This window comes from Heterodontus francisci, chromosome 16 (genome assembly GCF_036365525.1).
Source record: "Heterodontus francisci isolate sHetFra1 chromosome 16, sHetFra1.hap1, whole genome shotgun sequence".
NCBI classification, from domain to species: domain Eukaryota; kingdom Metazoa; phylum Chordata; class Chondrichthyes; order Heterodontiformes; family Heterodontidae; genus Heterodontus; species Heterodontus francisci.
This window is the reverse complement of record NC_090386.1, coordinates 42,023,224-42,043,450: the sequence shown is the minus strand read 5'-3', so window position 1 is coordinate 42,043,450 and position 20,227 is coordinate 42,023,224. Positions and strand designations below refer to the sequence as shown.

Sequence of the window (20,227 nt, the reverse complement as noted above, 5' to 3'; positions counted from 1 at the left end):
CTGATCCGAAACCACTGGTTTAGTGCCATCGCCCGGGGTATATTTCCCCCTTGGTCTTTTTTATTAATTATCTGCTGACTGTAAAATGGAACTTCATATCTCCTTCATTGCTAACGTCACCTCCAGTTTAATTTCCTCGAGTCCAAATTGGCCAAAACTTGAAAAGAATATCTGTGGAGCTTCTCCTTGCACAAACTCCTGGCCAAGATACAAGGAAAAAGCCCTTCAAATGACAATCTCGCTTATCTCCACCTTTCATTCTACCAACACAACTTGTATTGTCTAATACAATAATACAATTTTGGTCAGTAGTTCTCTGAACTTTCTGATCTTACTCTTTTAAAGCACCAAATAAATTGTGTGCTCCCTTCATACTCACTATTTTGAAATCAAGTCTCTTACTACAATAGTGGGATTTGGTGACTTTTTAACTGATCAAAGAAGTAAAAAAACAGCATTTAAGCAAAATACTTTATTTTTACAATTACAAACAACTGCTGTAAGGATGTTACTTTTGCTAGAACCCAACTGACCAGCAAGGTTTTATTTACCATGCCTGCTGGTGATAAGTATGAATTAATTGCAAACTTATTTTAGCACTTGACAATCATAGGCATTGTTTTAATATTTGTTAAATTGGGTAGCTATTACTCGTCATGTTCAATTTCTCAATGACCAGAAAACTACTTCAAAAAAAAGGGGAGAAGTAAACATCCCATATACGTTTCATAAAAGTGTGGTGTGTTAAAAAAAGGTATCAATTTTTAAATCACGGTACTTGATTTACAATTCAGCTGCTATCCGTAGTCAGTTGTACTAAACCAAGAAAAATACAGTGTGTGTGCACAAGAAGCTGATACAAAATATAAAAATATAAAATTACTGATTTGATTGTAGGATTTGGTACATCTATTTCTTTTCAATAACATCTCCATAACAATTATGGTTCCTTCATGTCATTTTCTTTTCTTCTAAATGGTGACTACAAAATATATTAGCTGACTTGATTTAATATAAACATTGCTACAAATGCAGCCAGAATCTGATGCTTGTAAGATTATCAGGAATAATTTTCTCAATTTAAAAACAAAATCCTATTGCCACATGGCTTTGTGTTTTAAAACAATTACGAAGATACTTTAAAATATTGGGAAACAGTCTAATAACCTAGTGAGACCTCGGAACTCAGCTGCAGGGTATACAACATTTAAAACTGAAACAGGTCATTCCATTTTTAACATTTCAGACAATGTTAATCATAGGTTGGTAGACTTAGCTTTCTATCTTTAGCAGATTAAAATTTCATGGTCCACAAAAATTTACTAATGACTATAAGTGAGTACTCTATATCCTTCTCTTTGAATATAATACCATAAAGATCTCAAGACGTAACTGAAAATGAAAACCTGGTTTTGAGCAAAAGCCAAAGTTATCACACTATTTATCAAGAAACAAGTATTGATCAATGGCTGCAGTGCATTTTATTTAGGTGCTGCAGAACAACTAGTTTGTCGAACTGTAATTATTTGTAACAGAAAATCTGAGCAATGAGTGATGTGCACTTCTCTCCCACAATTCAAATTCCCAGTTAAAGGTTTAAAAACTCTGATTTTACTCAGAGCAAGTCTCCACTCCCTTGCCAGTGATGCCCACGTCCCGTGAAGGAATAAAAAAAAATACACTCCAAATAATTCCAATCAGTTGGGAGAGTATGCATATCTTCAGGTCTGTTGATTCAAGTCTTGCAATAAAGCTAGCCCTTATTTTCTGGAGCTTGATCATCTGAATTGGTTCTGTACTCATTCTCTTCAAGCAGCCAAAGTGCACTGCTTTTGGTAAATTGAGTTATCCCCACCCCACTACCCTTGAATTGGACATTTCGGATGTATTTTTCTCAAGAATACATCATATGCATAACTTAATTACTGAAAATAAGGAAGCATTAAAATAAGGGTGTACCAGAATATGGTTGATATATCTAATTCATTTTTTATTTTACACTTCAACACTAACCCATTACAATTTCACCTAGCAATTTGATTTCTATTCAATATCACTATATTTATTAAGGCCTCTTACAAATACATTCAAAGGTTTTGGCACATTTGCAAGGTAGAGAAATTTCACACAAAAAATAGAATTAATCTTTCCTAACATCCTCCTGTTTGGAAGACATTTGAAAACTATGCATGGAACTGACTTAAGGCATATTCTGGAGGGTGCTACATTACAAGCCAAAGCTACATTGCACTTATTAAATGGCCTGGGTATTCTTATAATCCAATCATAAAAGGGCATTCCTCATTAAGTACCATGACATAGAATAGCCTCGATCAGAGACTGTTTTTGGGTGATTATGAAAGCTGTTGACGTCAGCAAACTGCACAAAGTGCATTTGCTTTGGGAGGCAAAGAGGTGCCTCACCTTGCAATTCCCGAGAATACCATGCAGATGGAAATCAAACAAATCCCTGTTGATTTGACAATAGATTCCCAGCCCCTCGCAAAATTGCTATTTTTGGCAATATTAAAAATACAGTAGAAACATAGCTTGGCCAGAAAACATTATGTACATACTACCCTCGTCAGACCTTCCCATTTGTACGCAGGTTATTTTTCCCCACTGTGAGCAAAACTATTTTATTTCTATCAACTTCCAAGTATTTATTTGGACTGAATGTCTGCCAAATTAAGAGTATGCATGTTTGCAATACTGACATTAGAAGAAACACAAGTTCCTGCAACAAATTCCAAATGTTTGCTTGCTTATAGGAATTAATGATCTTTGAAGAATAGCTTTAAAATAATAACCTTATTTAGACTGTGGTGGGAACTTCATTCCAGAAAGCTATTCTTAATTTTCAATCAAGTGGAAAAATAACTATAAATTTAGAGATACCTAAGCTTATGTTATACTGTCAAACCCAAGAGGTTCTAACATTTTTTCTAAAAAGCATGAAGCACGATGTCGTTATTGTGCTAAGATACACTGCATTTCCCAATTGTATGCCACAGACACAATTGACTCGGAATTTTAGAAAGCATTCTATGCGTTTCTCAAATCACTACAGATCAAATCGGGGCTAGCAGCTCTCACCATTGCATGTATTTAGAAATCCCCTGTATTAGACATTTCCAGTCAAATAATGTGTCGATCTGCCATTAGTAATGTTCAAGTAGTGCAGAAGGAAGTTCCTTTCAGTTAATTTAATCCTCCCACACGATGTAAACGTAAAAAGTGTCAGTCAAAACTGGAATTTGGGGCTCAGCTATCTCAAGTCAAGAGATCAGCACACTTGTGTTGTACCTATCAAGATTCAACTACTTTTCAAAATCTCCATCAGAAGATGGGTGGACATGCCTTGCTTCGCAGTTGTACCTGTATTGAAAATGTGGTTACTTTTCTTCTCAAAATGTATAAGTGCCATTAAATACCTTCTACAATTTAATTTGTTCATACAAATAAAAAAGTCAAACAAAAAAAAGAGGAAGAGAAATTTATGTTGATAAGACCAAGGTAATTTAATAGTGTTTGGTCATAGTGGCTGAATTTTTTTTTTTAATTTAAAAATTCCTGTCCCAGCCACTTTTTGGAACTAAATCCAATGAAAACAAATAAAACCACTAAATATGCAAATCTTTTAACTAGTTGAATGCACACGATAGTTTACACATTTGCAAGGAGCCAAAAGGGCTTTTCCATTCCAGTTGCTTTTTAAACTGAAAAACTCCATACTTGTAGAGAAATTGTTTTTAACCAAATTGTTCTTGAAAAAACAGGGGAAAACAAACTGCCAGTGATCTCATGATGTTTTTATGTTAAAGGGCTAGAGTTCAGAAATGGTCACACAGCTGTTAAACAACACAAATTCAAAACTTTAAACTAACATATTTATGTCTTTTTGAAGAAAAACATACCCTCTGCACAAGATAAAACCAAGTTTTGGTATGCAGTGTTTACGTGACTGAAAATTGAATTAGCATGGAAGTCTTTTAAAAGAATGCTTTTTTAAGTTAAAAAAAACAACTTAATGGTGTCACTGATTTTGCTCCGTGTTATCAAACACCTGAAACACAACTTAACACAAGTGATGTAACATAAATCTTTATAAATGTAGCAGGCTGTTCATTAGTTAATGTAGTCTTCAGTGAGAGGAAAGAGCTGGAATAATGAGCCCACAGTACAAAACCAAATTCAGCAGTCACAGACCTAAACAAGTTACTTGAAGCTCAAAATATTTAAAAATAGTGCACCACATTTTTCTACAGAAGGCAAAGCAGTATTGTTAGACCTGTTACAGGCACCAATGGGAAAGCCATGGCATATAGCTTCAGGATATACGATCAGCCAGACTTCAAGATGAACATAGCTTTATTGTTTGGCAATGTCCAATTTTTAAATCAATTGTGAAAAGGGTACTGTGCTCTCAATGCAAATTTGCAGCACCAGCTTTTTGTAAGAATACGAGTAGTTGCAGACCACTATAAACTTCTACACTAGGAAAGCCTCTCCTCATCACAGTCCCAGTAGGAACCATCACTGAGTACACAATTAAATGATAGTTCTGTAACCTGGAATAATCAGTCATGCTTAAAGTTAGAGTTCCCTTATTTTTGGAGGAACATTTAAAAATAAAAGTTAAAATAGTCGTACTTAAAAGAGCAAAACGAGATGTCAGCTTGGGGAACTAGATATTTAACTTGCCATATTCAGAACTCTTAACCCAGAAACAGTATACAAGCTACCAGCAATGCTACATTCCCTTTACACAGCCAACAATTTGTCCCAGTTCCCACTTCAGATGAAGTTTGTTTACCAGCACTGTGCTTCAATTCACTCAACTACATTCAATTCAGGGATTCTGTACTGCGGACTCATGCACCACTGTTCAGATTGCTCATGTGGTTCGCATTGTCACATCAGATGTCACTTGACATCCTGATTAGAGAAGTTTCCATTGCTCCTGGTCTAGGATTGATGCGTATTTGGAGCTTACAGGTAAACAACAGTGGCTTGGAATAGTGTTTATTTTCCTCCATGTTCCAAACTGCTGTAAGCCATCATGTTAGGATTACTATAGCTCTAATGCAATTTGCACATAGATGTCTGAAAGGTTTGGCCCTGCTAATTTAGGCCCCATCATATCCCAGATTCATGCCTTGAAGACATTGTCAGACACAGTGGAGGTATTGCGGTTTGACTCCTGAGAAAAGGGTATATGTTCAGTCACTGGAGAAAAGGTCACCAGCGGAGGGCAGTGGCGCTAAACCACCAGTAACGTTTGGAAGCAATGAAAGGTCTGGCAAATTCTGGATATGCGATTTCAGCTCTTTCCGAACTTGTGTTACTTGTGCCAGCTTCTGTTTGTATTCCTGCAGAAAAGAATTAAGAGTTACCATTCGACAATAATACCCTACCTGTAATAATTCTCCTGTAATTCAGCTGCTGCAACAACTTATTGTACTTGCATAGTACCTTTAACAGAGAAGTCCCACAGTATACCACAGAATGCCTAGGAAAACAAGTGCCAAGCCAAAGGAGGAAAGATCAGGAGAGGTGACAAAATGCTTGGTTAAAAAGGTAGGTTTTAAGGAGGGTCTTTAAGGAGTGTGGGAAATAAAGAAATGGGCAATATAGGGGGAATTTTAGAGCATGGGGTCTAGTTGCCTGAAGGCATAGCAGTCAGTGGTGGAGCAAAAGGGGCAGGGGATGCATGAGGCCAGAATCAGAGGAATGGAGAGTGCAGGTGGGCTGGAATAGGTAATGCCAGAGGTGAAAGGCAGTGGTCGTGGTGAAGAGTATACGCGGTTGGAAACTCAACTCGGGGTTGAAACAATGTCAAGGCTATAAATTATCCAGTTTAGCCAGAGAACGTGGCCAGGGAGAAGATGGAGTCAGTGGCTAGGGTACAGAGTTGTATGGGGGATGATCACTATGGCTTTGGCCTTCCCACTAGCTGATGGAACTTACTGCTCACTGAACATTGGATGGTGAGCATGTAATCCCCAAATAATAATGCTGCAATGGTAAGAGAAGCCATTGCTAGGGATGCTCTGGTGATGATAGACTAAGAGTCAAACCAAGCTGAGGCAACTCCACCAACTGGACATTGAGGGCAGGCGCTGGAGTGACCGTGGCCAAGGATTCAGAGTGGTCAAGAAGGGACAACGTACCAGGTCAGTCAGAGAATGTGGCTTGCGGCTAGTTAGGGGTTGTTTTTGTACTGTGTAAGGAGCAGAAACCTGACTGTTTCAAACAGGGAGAGACTGATAGGGCAAGCAACATATGAAGGACTTGGAAAGGAAGGCGAGGTTGGAGGCGGGGTGCTAATTAACAAGGACAGAGAAGACAAGGGGGGCAAGTACTGAAGTTGTATTAGCACGCTCAACAGTTTCTGCACATTTTTGGCAATAATCACACCTTGCTATGGAAACAAACCAAAATAGTTTTGCCACATCATCTACGTTCAATCAACAGCACCTCTAAACAAAACTTTCAATCTTTGTCACTAAGCTTCTGACAAAGCTATAGCATACCAAAACTTAGATTCTAGTTACAGCCCAACCAGATGACCATGAGCCTTTGTCAACCTTTTGGCAATGTCTACTACTCCACAGCAACTGTCAACACTTCACAAATGTCAACATCTGTTAATGGACTAATCACAGAATGATACAGCATAGAAACAGGCCATTTGGCCCATGGCGCTTGTGCTGGCTCATTGGTACAGATAGCCAATTAAGCCCAGTCCTCTGCTCTTTCCCCATAGCCCTGTAATTATTTTCCCATCAAGTATTTATCCAATTTTCTTTTCAATATTGCTATTGTTTCTACTTCCATCAGAGACAATCTGCTCCAGACCTCATTACAGCCTTGGCCCAAACATGAGCAAAAGAGCTGAATTCCAGAGATGAGGTGAGTTACTGCCCTTGACATCAAGGCAGCATGTAACCAAGCGTGGCATCAAGCAGCCCTAGCAATACTGAAGTCAATGGGAATTAGGGGAAAACTTTGGTTGGAGTGTGATGGAAATCACACCTGCCAAATGGAAACATATTAATTTTGTCATATGGAACATTATTTGAACATTTACTGGACACTGAAATGACTTGGTTAAAAAGACCACACAGCAGTGGCTGAAAACATGGCTAAACATTTGCATTTTGGGAGACAGGTGCCCAGAGAGACAAAGGAAGCATCCCGGATTCAATTAGCCAGATGGGTTTTGTCAATAGTGATGATCAAGAGACATTGAGAGTTATTGAATGAGTAAGAGCCAGCATTGCACCCCCAACTGAGTGTGTCTGGTAATTTTGGATGCTGTTTCAAATAAAGAGCTAGTCACATGACTAATCTGCTGGCCAACCTGGGAATTGATTAAACTGTACTCGCAGTAAAGCTTTCAGGCACTCTACTTTTTGAAGACCAAAGAGAAGCAAAGTTCCAGGGACCCATACAAGTAACTTACGGCTCAAGAAAGACCACCCCTGCAACCTTCTGGTACGAACGAAACAAGTCTGAAAGTGTGTACTGGGCCCCAACGAGAACTGCAAGACTTAACTTCAATCAAAGACTTTACATCCAACCCAAAACCAATAACTGAATTCCATCTACTACTTCAAACCTTCCCCTCCACTTTAATTCATTCTCCCCCTCTGTATCTATTTGTGTTTATCGCGTATGCATGTTAGCGTGGTCGCATCACGTATACTTAGTAGTTTTAACTGAATTAGAGTTTTAAGGTCAACAAACTTACAACTTTCTTGTTTAAATCTGATAAAACCTGATTGTAATGATAAAGAAATCAACCAATTAGAGAGCAGTGAGCAAGGACTCACTGAGGAGAAGTTAAAAACACGGTGTTTTAAAAGTTGAACTCTGTTACAGCTAAACAAGGAAAAGGCCGAGGGGAGTCCTAGACCCCTTCCTCACCTGGTCGTAACAGAAATTTGGGGGTTTGTCTGGGATTGGACCCACAGACAAATGAGAAATTGGAAGTGGGAAATCAAAGTGATCCCGATCAAAGAGAAAAGATTTCAATACAGGTTTTCTTGTGGTTATGTGTGTTAGAATACCAACATGTCCGCGACGCAAGGCAGTATCTACCCAAGGTAGGGTGAAGTAACTTGGGATAAGTTAACAGCACTGTCTGTGGAAGGGTTAAGGAATATGGCTGAGCAGTGTGGAATCACCTTGTGTGCCAAAGCTAGGAATTCTGAATTCCTAAGACTAGTGGCCAACTATTTCTCCCTTGAACCGGAGGAATCTCAGACAGAGTTAGACATAGGCTCCGACAGGGTACTGCTAGCGAGAGAGAGTTAACGAGGGGGCGACAGTGAAAGCACAGAAAATACAAGTGGTGCAGGGCTGTGTATCAAATTTTAAAAAATTTTTCAATTAATTCCAGAATTCAATGAGGGAGGCGTGGAAGCATTTTTTGTATCTTTTGAAAAACTTGCAAGGCACTTAAAATGGCCGGCTGAGAGCTGGACTCTTCTGCTGCAAAGTAAGCTAACCGGAAAAGTCAATGAAGTTTATTCCCTGTTGCCAGACGAAAGTTCATTAAATTATGAACTGACAAAAAATGCTATCCTCAGGGCATATGAGCTAGTACCAGAAGCCTATCGCCAGAAGTTCTGAACCCTCAAGAAACAGATTGATCAAACTTACTTGCAGTTTGAGAGATGCAAGAGCTGGTTTTTGCCTAGTAGTAGAGGGCTCTTAAAGTGCAGCCCAGCTATGAAAACCTCAGAGAGGTGATTTTACAAAAGGAATTTAAAAACAGTCTCCCCCTTTCCATGAAGACCCATGTGGAGGGAAAAAAAAAACAGAGCGAGGCAAGCTGCAGTTCTAGCTGATGCGTTTGCTCGAATATACAAGTCAGTTCCCCAGGGGAAAATTCTTCCTAGTCACCCCCACAAATCCGAAAAGGACAAAGGGTGGGAAGGCGATAGGAGCCTAAGCAGTCCTGGCAGAGAAAGAAAAGCAGGAAACACAGGGGTCCCTCCTCCAGCCAAAAAGGATGGTGCTGTAAGTAGGAGTGAAAGCTGGAGACCTGTGTGCTTCCACTGTTATAAGGCAGGTCATCTGAGAGCTGACTGCTGAAAACTACGGGGAAAGCCGGTAAGGTTATTAAGGGCAGACCCGCTCAGTGAAAGAGAACGGACCCTGATGGAAAGAACAGCAGAACAAGCTGTGGCTTTAACTGCAGCAGTAGTAAGGTCCAGAAACATACTGTTGTGGATGCAGGAAAATCTAATACAATCCCTGAAGGTCATCAGGATTTTATATCCAAAGGGAGAGTAATCCCATACCCCTCGAGTAGGGCAAGCAAACTCATAGTAACCCTCAGGGACACAGGGGCCACAAGATCCCTTTTCCTGGGAGAGTGCAATAAAAACCAGAATGGCAGTAAATGGTATTTCAGGGCAGTGTATGCCTGTACTTTTACAGAGAGTGCACCTGGAATGTGGGACCGGTGACCATATGGATTGTCCCTAGTTTGCCTGTGGATGGGGTTGACCTGCTCCTGGGTAATGATCTGGCGGGGACAAAGGTGTTTATCACTACTGGGAAGCTGAGACACCGAAGGTGGTCAGAGAGACAGGGCAGTGGCAGAAGACGGTCCCCTGCAGTTTCCCTGAATGTGCAGTGAATTGTGCAATGACCAAACCAGCTCCCCCAGACGAGACTTAATTGGCACTGCAGATAACCATGAGGTCTGTCTGTAACTTTCTTTGGAGAGTTATAGAACTCAGGGAATGGATTAAAGGGATCTTCCCTAGCTGAGGCTCAGCAAGCCAACCCAGTGCTGAGAGAGTTAGCACTGGCTACCCAGTCTAAAACTGAAGCAGAGGGAGTCCCTGATTAAATAATAGCAAAGAATGAAGTACTGATGAGGAAGTGGAGTTCTCCTCACTGACCTGAGGACAAAGAGTGGACAGTGGTTCACTAGGTAGTGGTGCCGCAGAGGTACCAGAGAAAAATATTAGCAATGGCCCATGAGATTATAATGGCTGTACCAACGGTATAGGTAAAACCAAAGCCTGCATGAGACAGCAGTTTGACTGGCTAAAACTCCACAAAAGATGTGGTGCAGTACTATCGGAGTTGCCACATGTGCCAGGTTGAGGGGAAACCCCAACCCACAGCGAAATCTGCACCCCTAATTCCTGTATCGGCTTTTGCGAAATCCTTTAGCAGAGCGCTGGTGAATTGAAAGAGACCACTGCCAAGAACAAAGGGGGACGGACAGGCAAAGGGCTGGAAAGAGGTTAGAGAGGGAAGGAGAAACAGGGACAAAGAGGACAGGTTACAGGAGGATTCCCAAATTAAAAACCTTAGTGTCCGGTCAGTCAACCCCAAAAATGTTTGGAAAATTAGACTCCACTTCCTATGTAAATGCAGACACCAGAAGCACTCCACCAGAGTTGCTAACAGCATTTACAGAAACCTGCAAGGATCAAGAGAGTCCTCAAGAGGACAGAGAAACTGTGAGGGTGATGCCTCACCTATTCGAAGTGCCACAGGGAGTGCAGTAGAATCTGGACAAATACCAGCAAGCAGAAGTGTCCCAGGGGACAAAGGGAAGATTAGCAAAGAATCCTCCCCCATTGTCAGAAGAAAAGGGAACCAACCATCCCCTAAAGTGAAAAGCATTTGCATGACTCATCAGAGCACTAGGAGAGACAGAGTGAATCCACCGACTGCTGACTCCAAACCACGACCATGACCTCCCCCTGCAGACCTCTAAGGAACAAAGACACCCTAGACAAAGTGCAAGCTGCAAACCACCCCAAAAATCACGTTTATTGCAATGCCCATTCCCAGCATATTGCAGGCTGATAATGAAGAAACTTTAAACCCCTTGGATAACGACCCACCTCAAGAAAAGGGGCAGTTTAAAGCAGCACTGCTACAAAAGGAAAGACAGACTAACAATTTTTAAGATTTCTGAATGAATGAGAATGAATGGGAGAAATGCATGAGTGTTTTCCTGTACTTTCTCTTCTTTCTATTTTATAATGAAATGCTCCACTAATGTCGCATTTAATTTGGCCAGATGTGGGGGTGTGACGGAAAGCACACCTGCCAAATGGAAACATATTAATTTTGTCATATGGAACATTATTTGAACATTTCCTGGACATTAAAATAACTTGTTTAAAAGACCACAGAGCAGAGGCTGAAAACATGGCTGCACACTTGCATTCTGAGAGACAGTTGCCCAGTGACACAATGGAAGCACTCCCAGATTCAATTAGCCAGATTGGTTTTGTCAATAGTGATGATCAAGAGACATTGAGAGTCATCGAATGTAAAAACAAGCATTCCACACCCTCAGAGTGTGTCTGCTAAGCTTGGAAGAATCACCAAACTTTACAGGCGATACTGTTTAAACAAAGAGCTAGTCACATGAATAACCTGCTGGCCAGCCATGGAATTGATTAAATTGTGCTCATAGTAAAGTTTTGAGGCAGACTGCTTTTTGAAAACCAAAGAGAAGCAAGGTCTCTCTCTCTCTCTCTCTCACAAAGTTCCAGGGACCCACAGAAGTAACTTAAGCCTCAAGACAGAAGACCCCTGAAACCTTCTGGTACCAGCGAAATAAGTTTGAAAGTGTGCACTGGGCCCCAACGAGAACTGGAAGACTTAACTTCAATCAAAGACTTTACATTCAACGCAAAACCAATAACTGAATTTCGTCTACTACTTCAAACCTTCCCCCCTTTAACTGATTCTCCTCCTCAGTATCTATTTGTGTGTGCTTATCGCATATGCATACTCGCGTGGTTGTGTAGTGTATTCTTAGTAGTTTTAAATTAGTTAGAGTTTTAAGATTAATAAACTTAAACGTTTCTTGTTTAAGTCAAAGAAAACCTGTCTAGTTGATTTCTTTATAATTACTGTTAGAGTGCAGTGAGCAAGGACTCACTGAGGGGAAGCTAAAAACAAAAGCGTTTTAAAAGTTAAACCCTGTTATGGCCAAAACAGAAAAAGGCTGTGATGGGAGCCCTAGACCCCTTCCTGACCTGGTCAGAACAGGAGTCATACCTAGCACAAAAGGAAGATGGTTGTGGCTGTCGGAGGCCAATCATCTCAGCCCCAGGACATCAGTGCAGGAGTTCTTCAGGATAGTGCTCTTCACTGAACCATCTTCAGCTGCTTCATCAATGATCTTCCCTCCAACATATAAAGACAGCAGCAGCGGCAGGTAAATCAGAGTGGGGAACAAGTAACCTGATTGGAGGCAGCAGCAGGGACCGGTGTTAAATCGGAGCAGGGGAAAAGCGGACCTTCCAAGGGGTTTTCCAAAAAAAATTAGCGATTTCAGAAGATACCTGGGAGGTGACTGGTTGGGGAGTTTTAAGTTTTTTTTCCTCTGGAAACTAGGGAAATGGATTAAACTAGGGCTGGTTAACTATAAAGTACTGTATTAAACTTACAGCTTAACTTCATAAAATTTGAAATCCGTTAAGTAAGGGAATCAATAAAACGCATTAGCACAGAGCAGCTCTAGAGGAATTAATTAAAATTAATAGTTTATACAAGATTCAAACTAGCATTAAAAAAAAAGAGGGAAGAGAGATTTTTTTTTCTTAGATCACAAATGGGCAGCTGAGACCTGTTGCTTGCAACTCCTATGCCATCTGGGAACTTCAGGACACTTCAGTGACTTGGGGGACCGTGCGTGTAGGAAGCATCGCCAGCTGCATGAGATCGAGCTCGGGATTTCCAAACTTGGGAAGCAGCTGGAGTCACTGCGTATCATCAGATGACAGTCCTGTATTGTACATTCCAGGAGGTGGTCACCCCAGAGGCATCGAGATAGCAACATAGTAGAAGGGTAGCCAACCTGAAGAGTAGGAAAAAGGGAGAAGGCGCAGGTATGTTCAAGGTGTGTGCCACTCTCAAACCAGTATTCAGCTGTGGAGATGGCTGGGAATGAAAACACCTTGAAGGAGTGCAGTCCAGACCAGACCATGGCACCAATGGGCATGGGACTGCACAGAAGGAACAACAAAGAATAGAAATGCAGTCGTTACGGGAGATTTCATAGCGATGGGACAGACGAGCACTTCTGTATCTGTCATAGTGAGTCCACATGGTGTGTTGCCTCCCTGGTGCCAGGGTAAAGGACATCATGAAGAGGGTGCAGAATATTCTGCAAGGGGAAGGGAAGTGAGCCTGAAACTGTGGCACATGTCGCTACCAACATAGAGAGAGCAGGTATTAAGGTCTTATGGTCAGATTTTCAGGAGCTAGGCAGGAAGTTAAAAAGTAGGACCTCAGAGGTAGTAATCTCTGGAATACTCCCAGTACCAAACAACAGCCTGAGTATAAATAGAAAGATAGGGAGGATCAATGTGAGGCTTGAGACATGAAGCAGGAGCACATTTCAGAAATTTCTCCCCCTTCTTACCCTTTACCCAAATATCGAATGGGATAATGTTAAAGTAATTGAAGACTCCAGTATCACCACTCTATAGATCTTGCACATCTGATTTCCCTGCATATTTGCTCCTCTTTGTGTCTCTCTCTTTATTTGGAGGCCTATAGAATATCCCTAGTAACATGATCATACCTTCTTTGCTTCTCGACTCTAATCAAACGGATTCTGGCTTTGCTTCTTCAAGGACATCCACTCTTTCCAATGCTACAATGCCTTCCCGAATCAGTACTACCACCCCACCTCCCTATCTTTTCTGAACACTTTATATCCTTGAATATTAAGCACCCAATCCTCACCATTTTTAAGCCACATTTGTTATTGCCATTACATTATATTTCCACACAGCTATGTGTGCTTGTAGCTCATTAACCTTATTCACCACATTTTGTGTGTTTCTATGCATTGTAAACCTATCTTTGTATTCCTTGTAGTTCTTCTTAGTCTGCTGCTATATATCGTGCTATTTTTTCTTGTACTATCCAACACGCACTCCTTTATGCACCTTCTTCCTCTTTTCTACTTCGATATGGTGGTGCCTAGTCCCCTGCCAATTTAGATTAAACCCTCCCCAACCACACTAGTGAACCTCATCACGAGCACATTGGTGCCAGTCTTGTTGAGATGCAACCTGTACCTTTTAAATAGTGCCTCCTGCCCCAGAACTAGTCCCAATATCCTAAGAATCTAAAGCCAGGTTAAAATGGAGTGGTAAGAAAAAGTGTAACGGAACAATAGCTGATCTTTAAGGATGAGATGTCTTGGGTACAGGCTAGGTACATTCCAAGGGCAACAAGTAGGGGACCCAAAGCCAGGGCCCCTAGGATGAGGAGGGAGATAAAAAATATGAAAGAAAAAAGTGTGCACGACGTCAGGTAAATTCTTCAAGCGAGAACCAGGTCAAATACAATAAGTTGAGAGGATAACTGAAAAGCAAAGTAAACCTGTCTAAGAGAGAATATGAGAATAGAATAGCGCTTAATAGAAAAGGGAACCCAAAGATCTTCTACCAGCGTGTAAATAGTAAATGGGTAGCAAGAGGTGGGGTAGGGCCTATTAGGGACAAAGAGGGCGATATATGCTGTTTACTAAGGAAGAGGATGCTGACAAAATATAATCAGTAGAGGCGGACATGCTGGAGGTAATTAATGGATGCGGTGAAAATTGATGGGAAGGATGTACTGGAAAGGCAAGCTATGCTTAGAGTGGATAAGTCACCTGGTCCAGATGGTTTGCATCCCAAGCTGCTAAAGGAAGTGGGAGTGGTGATAGCAGAAGGGCTTCCATAATCTTCCAATCTTTTCTAGATATGGGGGAGGTGCCAGAGGATTGGACAGTGGCAAATATGACACTCATATTCAAGAAAAGGTGTAAGGACATTCCTAGTAACTACAGGCCAGTCAGTTTAACATCAATGGTGGGTATGGTTTTAAAAACAATAATCCGGAGGGAGGGAGCAATCAAAAGACTTGGAGAGATTGGCGTTATTAAGGAGACAGCACGATTTGTAAAAGACAGATTGTGCTTGACTAATCTAATTGAATTTTTTGATGAAGTAACAGTGAAGGTTGATGAAGGGAAAGCAATGGATGTTGGCTATAAGGATTTTAAGAATGCATTTGACAAAGTGCCACATAAAAGGCTCGCTAATAAAACTGAAGCTCATGGAATAGGAAGGTCCGTGTCAGCTTGAATAAAAAATTAGCTTAAGGTCAGAAAACAGTGAGTCGTGGTAAATGGTTGTTGTTTTTCAGACTGGAGAATGCCAGACAAGGTTCAGTGCTAGAACCATATATAAATTGGAATACAGAATAAAATTTCAAAATTTGCCACTGACACCAAACATGGAGATGTGACAGCGAGGATGATATCAATCAACTGCAACAGGACATAGATCGGCTAGCAGGATGGGCAGACAAGTGGCAGATGGAATTTAATACAGAGAAGTGCGAGATGATGCATTTTAGTAGAAGGGGTAGGGAGAGGCAATATAGACTAAATTTCTGAAGAGTGTACAAGGACAGAGGAATCTGTGGGTGCACATGCATAGATCTTTGAAAGCTGATGTACATATTGAGAGTAATTTGCAAAGCATTTGGGATTTTAGGCTTCATAAATAGAGGTATTGATTACAAAAGCAGAGAGGTGTTCGGGTTTGGCCACAAGTAGAGTATTGCGTCCAGTTCTGGTCATCACACTTTAGGAAGGTTGTGAGGGTCCTTGACAGGGTGCAGATGATATGTACCAGAATAGTTCTAGGGATGAGGAATTTTAGCTACAAGGTTAGATTGGAGAGGCTGCATTTGTTCTCCTTGCAGCAAAGGAGATTGAGGGCGATTTGACAGTGGCATACAAGATGACAGATTTGAATAGGGTAGGCAAAGAAAAGCTATTCCCATTAGGTGATGGTACAAGGACTATGGGACACAGATTTAAGGTTTTGGGCAAGAGATGCAGAGGGATGTGAGGAAGAATATTTTTACATGAGTGGTAATGAGCTGGAACTCGCTGCCCACGAGGGTGGTTGAAGTGGAGATGATGAATGATTTCAGAAAGGAAACTGGATGGATACTTGAGGGAAAGGGACTGATTGGATTGCTCTACAGAGAGCTGGCATGGATTCGATAGGCCAAATGACCTCCTTCTGTGCCTTAAATGACACTAAGGTCAGAAGTGGGAATGTTCGCTCATGATTGCAGTGTGCTTCGTTCCATCCGCAACTCCTCAGATAATAAAGCAGTCCTTGCTTGCAAGCAACAAATCCTGGACAACACCCAGGCTTGGGAGGTTAAGTGGCAAGTAACATTCGTGCCACACAAGTTCCAGACAATAACCAACTCCAACAAGATAGAATCTAACCATCTCCCCATGACATTCAATGGCATTACCATTGCTGAAACCCCAGCATCAACATCCTTTAGGGGGTGGGGGTTATCACTGATGAGAAACCTAACTAGATCATCCATATAAATACTGTGGCTACAACAGCAGGTTACAGGCTGGGAACTCTGCATCAAGTAACTCACTTCCTGATTCCTGTTAAGGATGCTGGACTTCCAGTACAGTTTATGTTTTAAAAACGGTGATCTTTAATGCAGTGCAACATGGACATTCGGAGGACGCACATGTCCTCACACCAATTCTACCCAGAGACAAGCCAGGGTGTTAGTTACCATGAAAACAAGGAACCCAGATTAAAGACCCTTTTGAAAGCAGGGTGCAAGGTTATAACCCCTAAAGGACAACGGGTTCACTCGTCACAGATTGTAAACAGGGAGCCAGGGCTCGAACACGTAAATTCGAGTTGCAATTGTTAAGACCTGGAAACAAAGGAAGGCCCAGGTGGTTTTTTGATGGTTAGACTAATAAGCCTTGACAATTGTAAAAGGCAAACGAGTATTGACTTTTTATCTGGATAAATTCAACAGGCTTTCCTAGGCCTGGAGGCTGAAAGGAAGAACAGCAGAGTGGCAGCCCAAGGGGAGAGTGAGAGCGAGAGGAAAACAGCTGCTCTCAGATCACCAATACAGCAAAAGGCTAAGATTTGAACCTGGTTCGAAGGCTTAAGGTTTCTGCAAGAGAAAAGACCAATGGGATCGCCAGAGATTGCCTTGTTAACAGAAGTCCAGTTGAATGTGCTCAGAAGAACTGAGCAAAGGGTACATTGGCTTTAAGGACACTGGGAGATCCACCCATTGCAACTGGGAGGAGTTTGGCACTTTTAACTGCATGGATACCTTCTCAATAGGAATACTGTGTAACACATAAATGTAGTGTGGGATTTTTGAGTTGGGTTAATAAGTTAATTTAGTGCATTATCTACTTACTAAGTACAGCATAGTTAGTTAATGTTGATTTTTAGTTTAGTTGTTATAGTAAAAGTCTTAAAACTTGAGATCTTGCCATGTAATTCTTTAATTGGTCTGGACAGTACATCTCATGTTTTTAAGTTAACGACCTCTACTGAGGTCGTAACACTCACCAAAGCCGGTCCACCATCTACATGGCACAAGTGTTGGAATACTCTCCACTTACCTGAACGAGTGCGGCTCCAACAACACTCAAGAAGCTAGACATCATCCAAGACAAAGCAAACTGCTTGATCAGCACCCCAGGCACCACTAGCGCACAGTGGCAACAGCGTGTACCATCTACAAGATGCACAGCAGCAACTTGCCAACGCTCCTACAACAGCTCCTTCCAAACCCAGGACCTTTACCATCTAGAAGGACAATGACAGAAAACACATGGCGACACCACCACCTCACACACCATCCCAACTTGGAGCTTCATTGTCGCTACCTCAAAATCCTGGAACTCCCCTCCCTAACAGCATTGTGGGAGTACCTATACCATATGGGCTGCAGCTGTTCAAGAAGACAGCTCAACACCACCTTCTCAAGGGCAATTAGGGATGGGCAATAAATGCTGGCCTTGCCAGCAACGCCCACGTCAAGAAAAATTTTTTAAAAGTGTTTTAAAAGTCCGTATACACAACATCAACTGTATTGCCCTAACTTTGAATATTCAGATGCGTCAGGTCACTGACCGACAACTACACTCAGGATTAATAACAACCCTTAGAACTTTTATCAACTGACATGAAACTGCAATTCATTGTTGAGATGCTGTAGCAAGTGTAGATGAATTTGATACATGAAATTCTTAGGCAAGCAGCATTATCTTATCTGTTTACTAGACAGCACTCCTCAAAAGTCCACAGATAACTACGCCGATGCTTTGAAAGTTTAAAAATTAGGGACACAGGAGAGAACAATGTACGCACTGCTAGTTTTTTCTCTTTCTCCCCCAGAATCTCCTTCTGACTATTGATGTATTCAGTCAGCATTCGTGCCAGCTGCCTCCGGTCATCCAGCTCTGCTGCCAGCCGGCCATTGTATTCCGCTAACAACAAACAAGCCTCGTCAACGATTTTCGATAGCCTTTCAGCAGCTGCTTTATCTAAGATGACAGAAACAGAAGAAATTGGTTACATTGCAGCTAAGTTTAAAGTAAGTGGAGAGGAGAATTTCCCAACACAATTTCCTTCTGATACAAGTTTTCAGATATTTAAAGGTACAGCAAAAGAATGTGTGAAACCACATTACCAATCGAAACTATCTGTAGAAAAAACCTTAGCTAATGTGCAAAGAGATACTAAAGTGCTAATGATTAACTGGATGCTTATTATTTATTATAATTATGACGACAAATCTACACCCACCTAATTACAGTAGGTCAAAAACAGATGTTTCATGCTGTGTTGTGCACATCTACATCTGATGTAATTTAATTAATACTGGAATCAGGCACTACAAAAAGTAGCAAAGTACCACCAGACCCCTCTCTCAAAACGTACTGATGTTCATATCTCAGTGCTAAAAATTCATTAGACATCATTTAAAGAACAGAAAAAAAACAACCAAAAAGAGGAAAGACAGTTCAACATTTTGGGTGCAAACTGTTATCGGAGCCATTTTAGTGAAAATATCAGTTTTTTTCTTTTTAGAGACTATGATGTACCTGCTGTGCATCTCCAACAGTTTGATTTTGTTTCATATTTCCATTATCATGAATCTTTCCCCCAGCTTCATGACGTTATTCACTACTTGATGAGCGAGACATATTCTCCCTATACCATTCTTTTTAACAACAGTAGAGGGACATAGTGCACCATTCAGGCCAAGTGGTCAATAACTGTACACAAACTGTCTACCTGCAATGTTCTCCAACAGTGAAACATCTTGCACTTCTTGAGGCAATGATGCAATCTTCTGTCGAACAGTTGCGTCTCCTGATGCTGCATTTTCTAGGTCTTGCAGAGCTTTAATCAGATTTTCAGTCTTTAAAAAAGAAAATATATTACATCAGGAGGATGCATGCTTGTCAACGTAAATGAAAAGAGTTAGCAGCAGGTTGTACAAGCTACTTAATTGGGAGGATCTAATTGAAGACTAACCATTTAATTTGTCAGTGTGTATGAAGCAATTATGCAATAATAATTTGGCATTACGAAAACATTGAATAGGGTGCCTACAATGAGCTGCCCAAACCAGATGCAGAGTTCAAACTTTTACACAAGCAATAGGTTAATGCAAGGCAATCACAGATGAACACCTGCACATTTATAAGAGGATGGGTAATTCTGAGGATTGTGTCCACATAAAGGAAAATTTGAGTATAGTGATCAATAGAATGGCATTGAATTTTCACCAACAATCCTTACAGCTTCATAGAAATGAGACTTTCATCCCATCAGTTTGAGCTACATTTTAAACCTGATCTGAGTTAATAGGAGCCAGTACACTATTTATATCATCACACCACCAGTTTAGTACAAGAATTACATTAATTTAGTGCAAATCTGCATCATATCCATAGTAAAGTCTGATATCAAATCTGTGGCAAACATTTAGGGTGCATCAATTCTTCCAAATTATCCTGATTCACTTCCCATCAAAATCTCCAGAAATAGGGGCCTGAGTGCATCTTTTTATCATAATGGTTCAAGTAAAACTGATAAATAGGAACAAACTGCAATCATGATAAAATGACACTCGTATGACTTGAAGTGCAGCAGACACACTGAATCCCATATTCAGAATAGTCTGATGGTTTCCAGTAAAGTACATACCAACAATGGACCTGTGCCAGTGTCTATAGGGGAATAGTTGACTCTGTAATCGTCATCTTCTTCATCTTCAACAGGATAGCTACGTTTGGGTGCTCGCTTCTCTTCACCTATGAAAACAAAGGTTTATGGTTCACATGGTGCCA

General features: G+C 41.0%; 1 protein-coding gene across 2 annotated transcripts in view; it reads right to left on the bottom strand.

The window, feature by feature from the left end:
- Nucleotides 1–457: 457 nt before the first annotated feature.
- The window catches only part of rprd1b (regulation of nuclear pre-mRNA domain containing 1B), a 45,683-nt gene continuing 25,913 nt past the window's right edge, over nucleotides 458–20,227 (bottom strand). For both annotated transcript variants that reach the window (XM_068048132.1, XM_068048133.1), the window contains 4 exons: nucleotides 20,085–20,191; nucleotides 19,167–19,293; nucleotides 18,237–18,412; nucleotides 458–5,372 (listed from right to left, as the gene is read on the bottom strand). In XM_068048132.1, coding sequence (XP_067904233.1) covers nucleotides 5,223–5,372; nucleotides 18,237–18,412; nucleotides 19,167–19,293; nucleotides 20,085–20,191 — 560 coding nt within the window. In that variant the 3' untranslated portion in view covers nucleotides 458–5,222. The remainder of the gene's footprint in view (nucleotides 5,373–18,236; nucleotides 18,413–19,166; nucleotides 19,294–20,084; nucleotides 20,192–20,227) is intronic.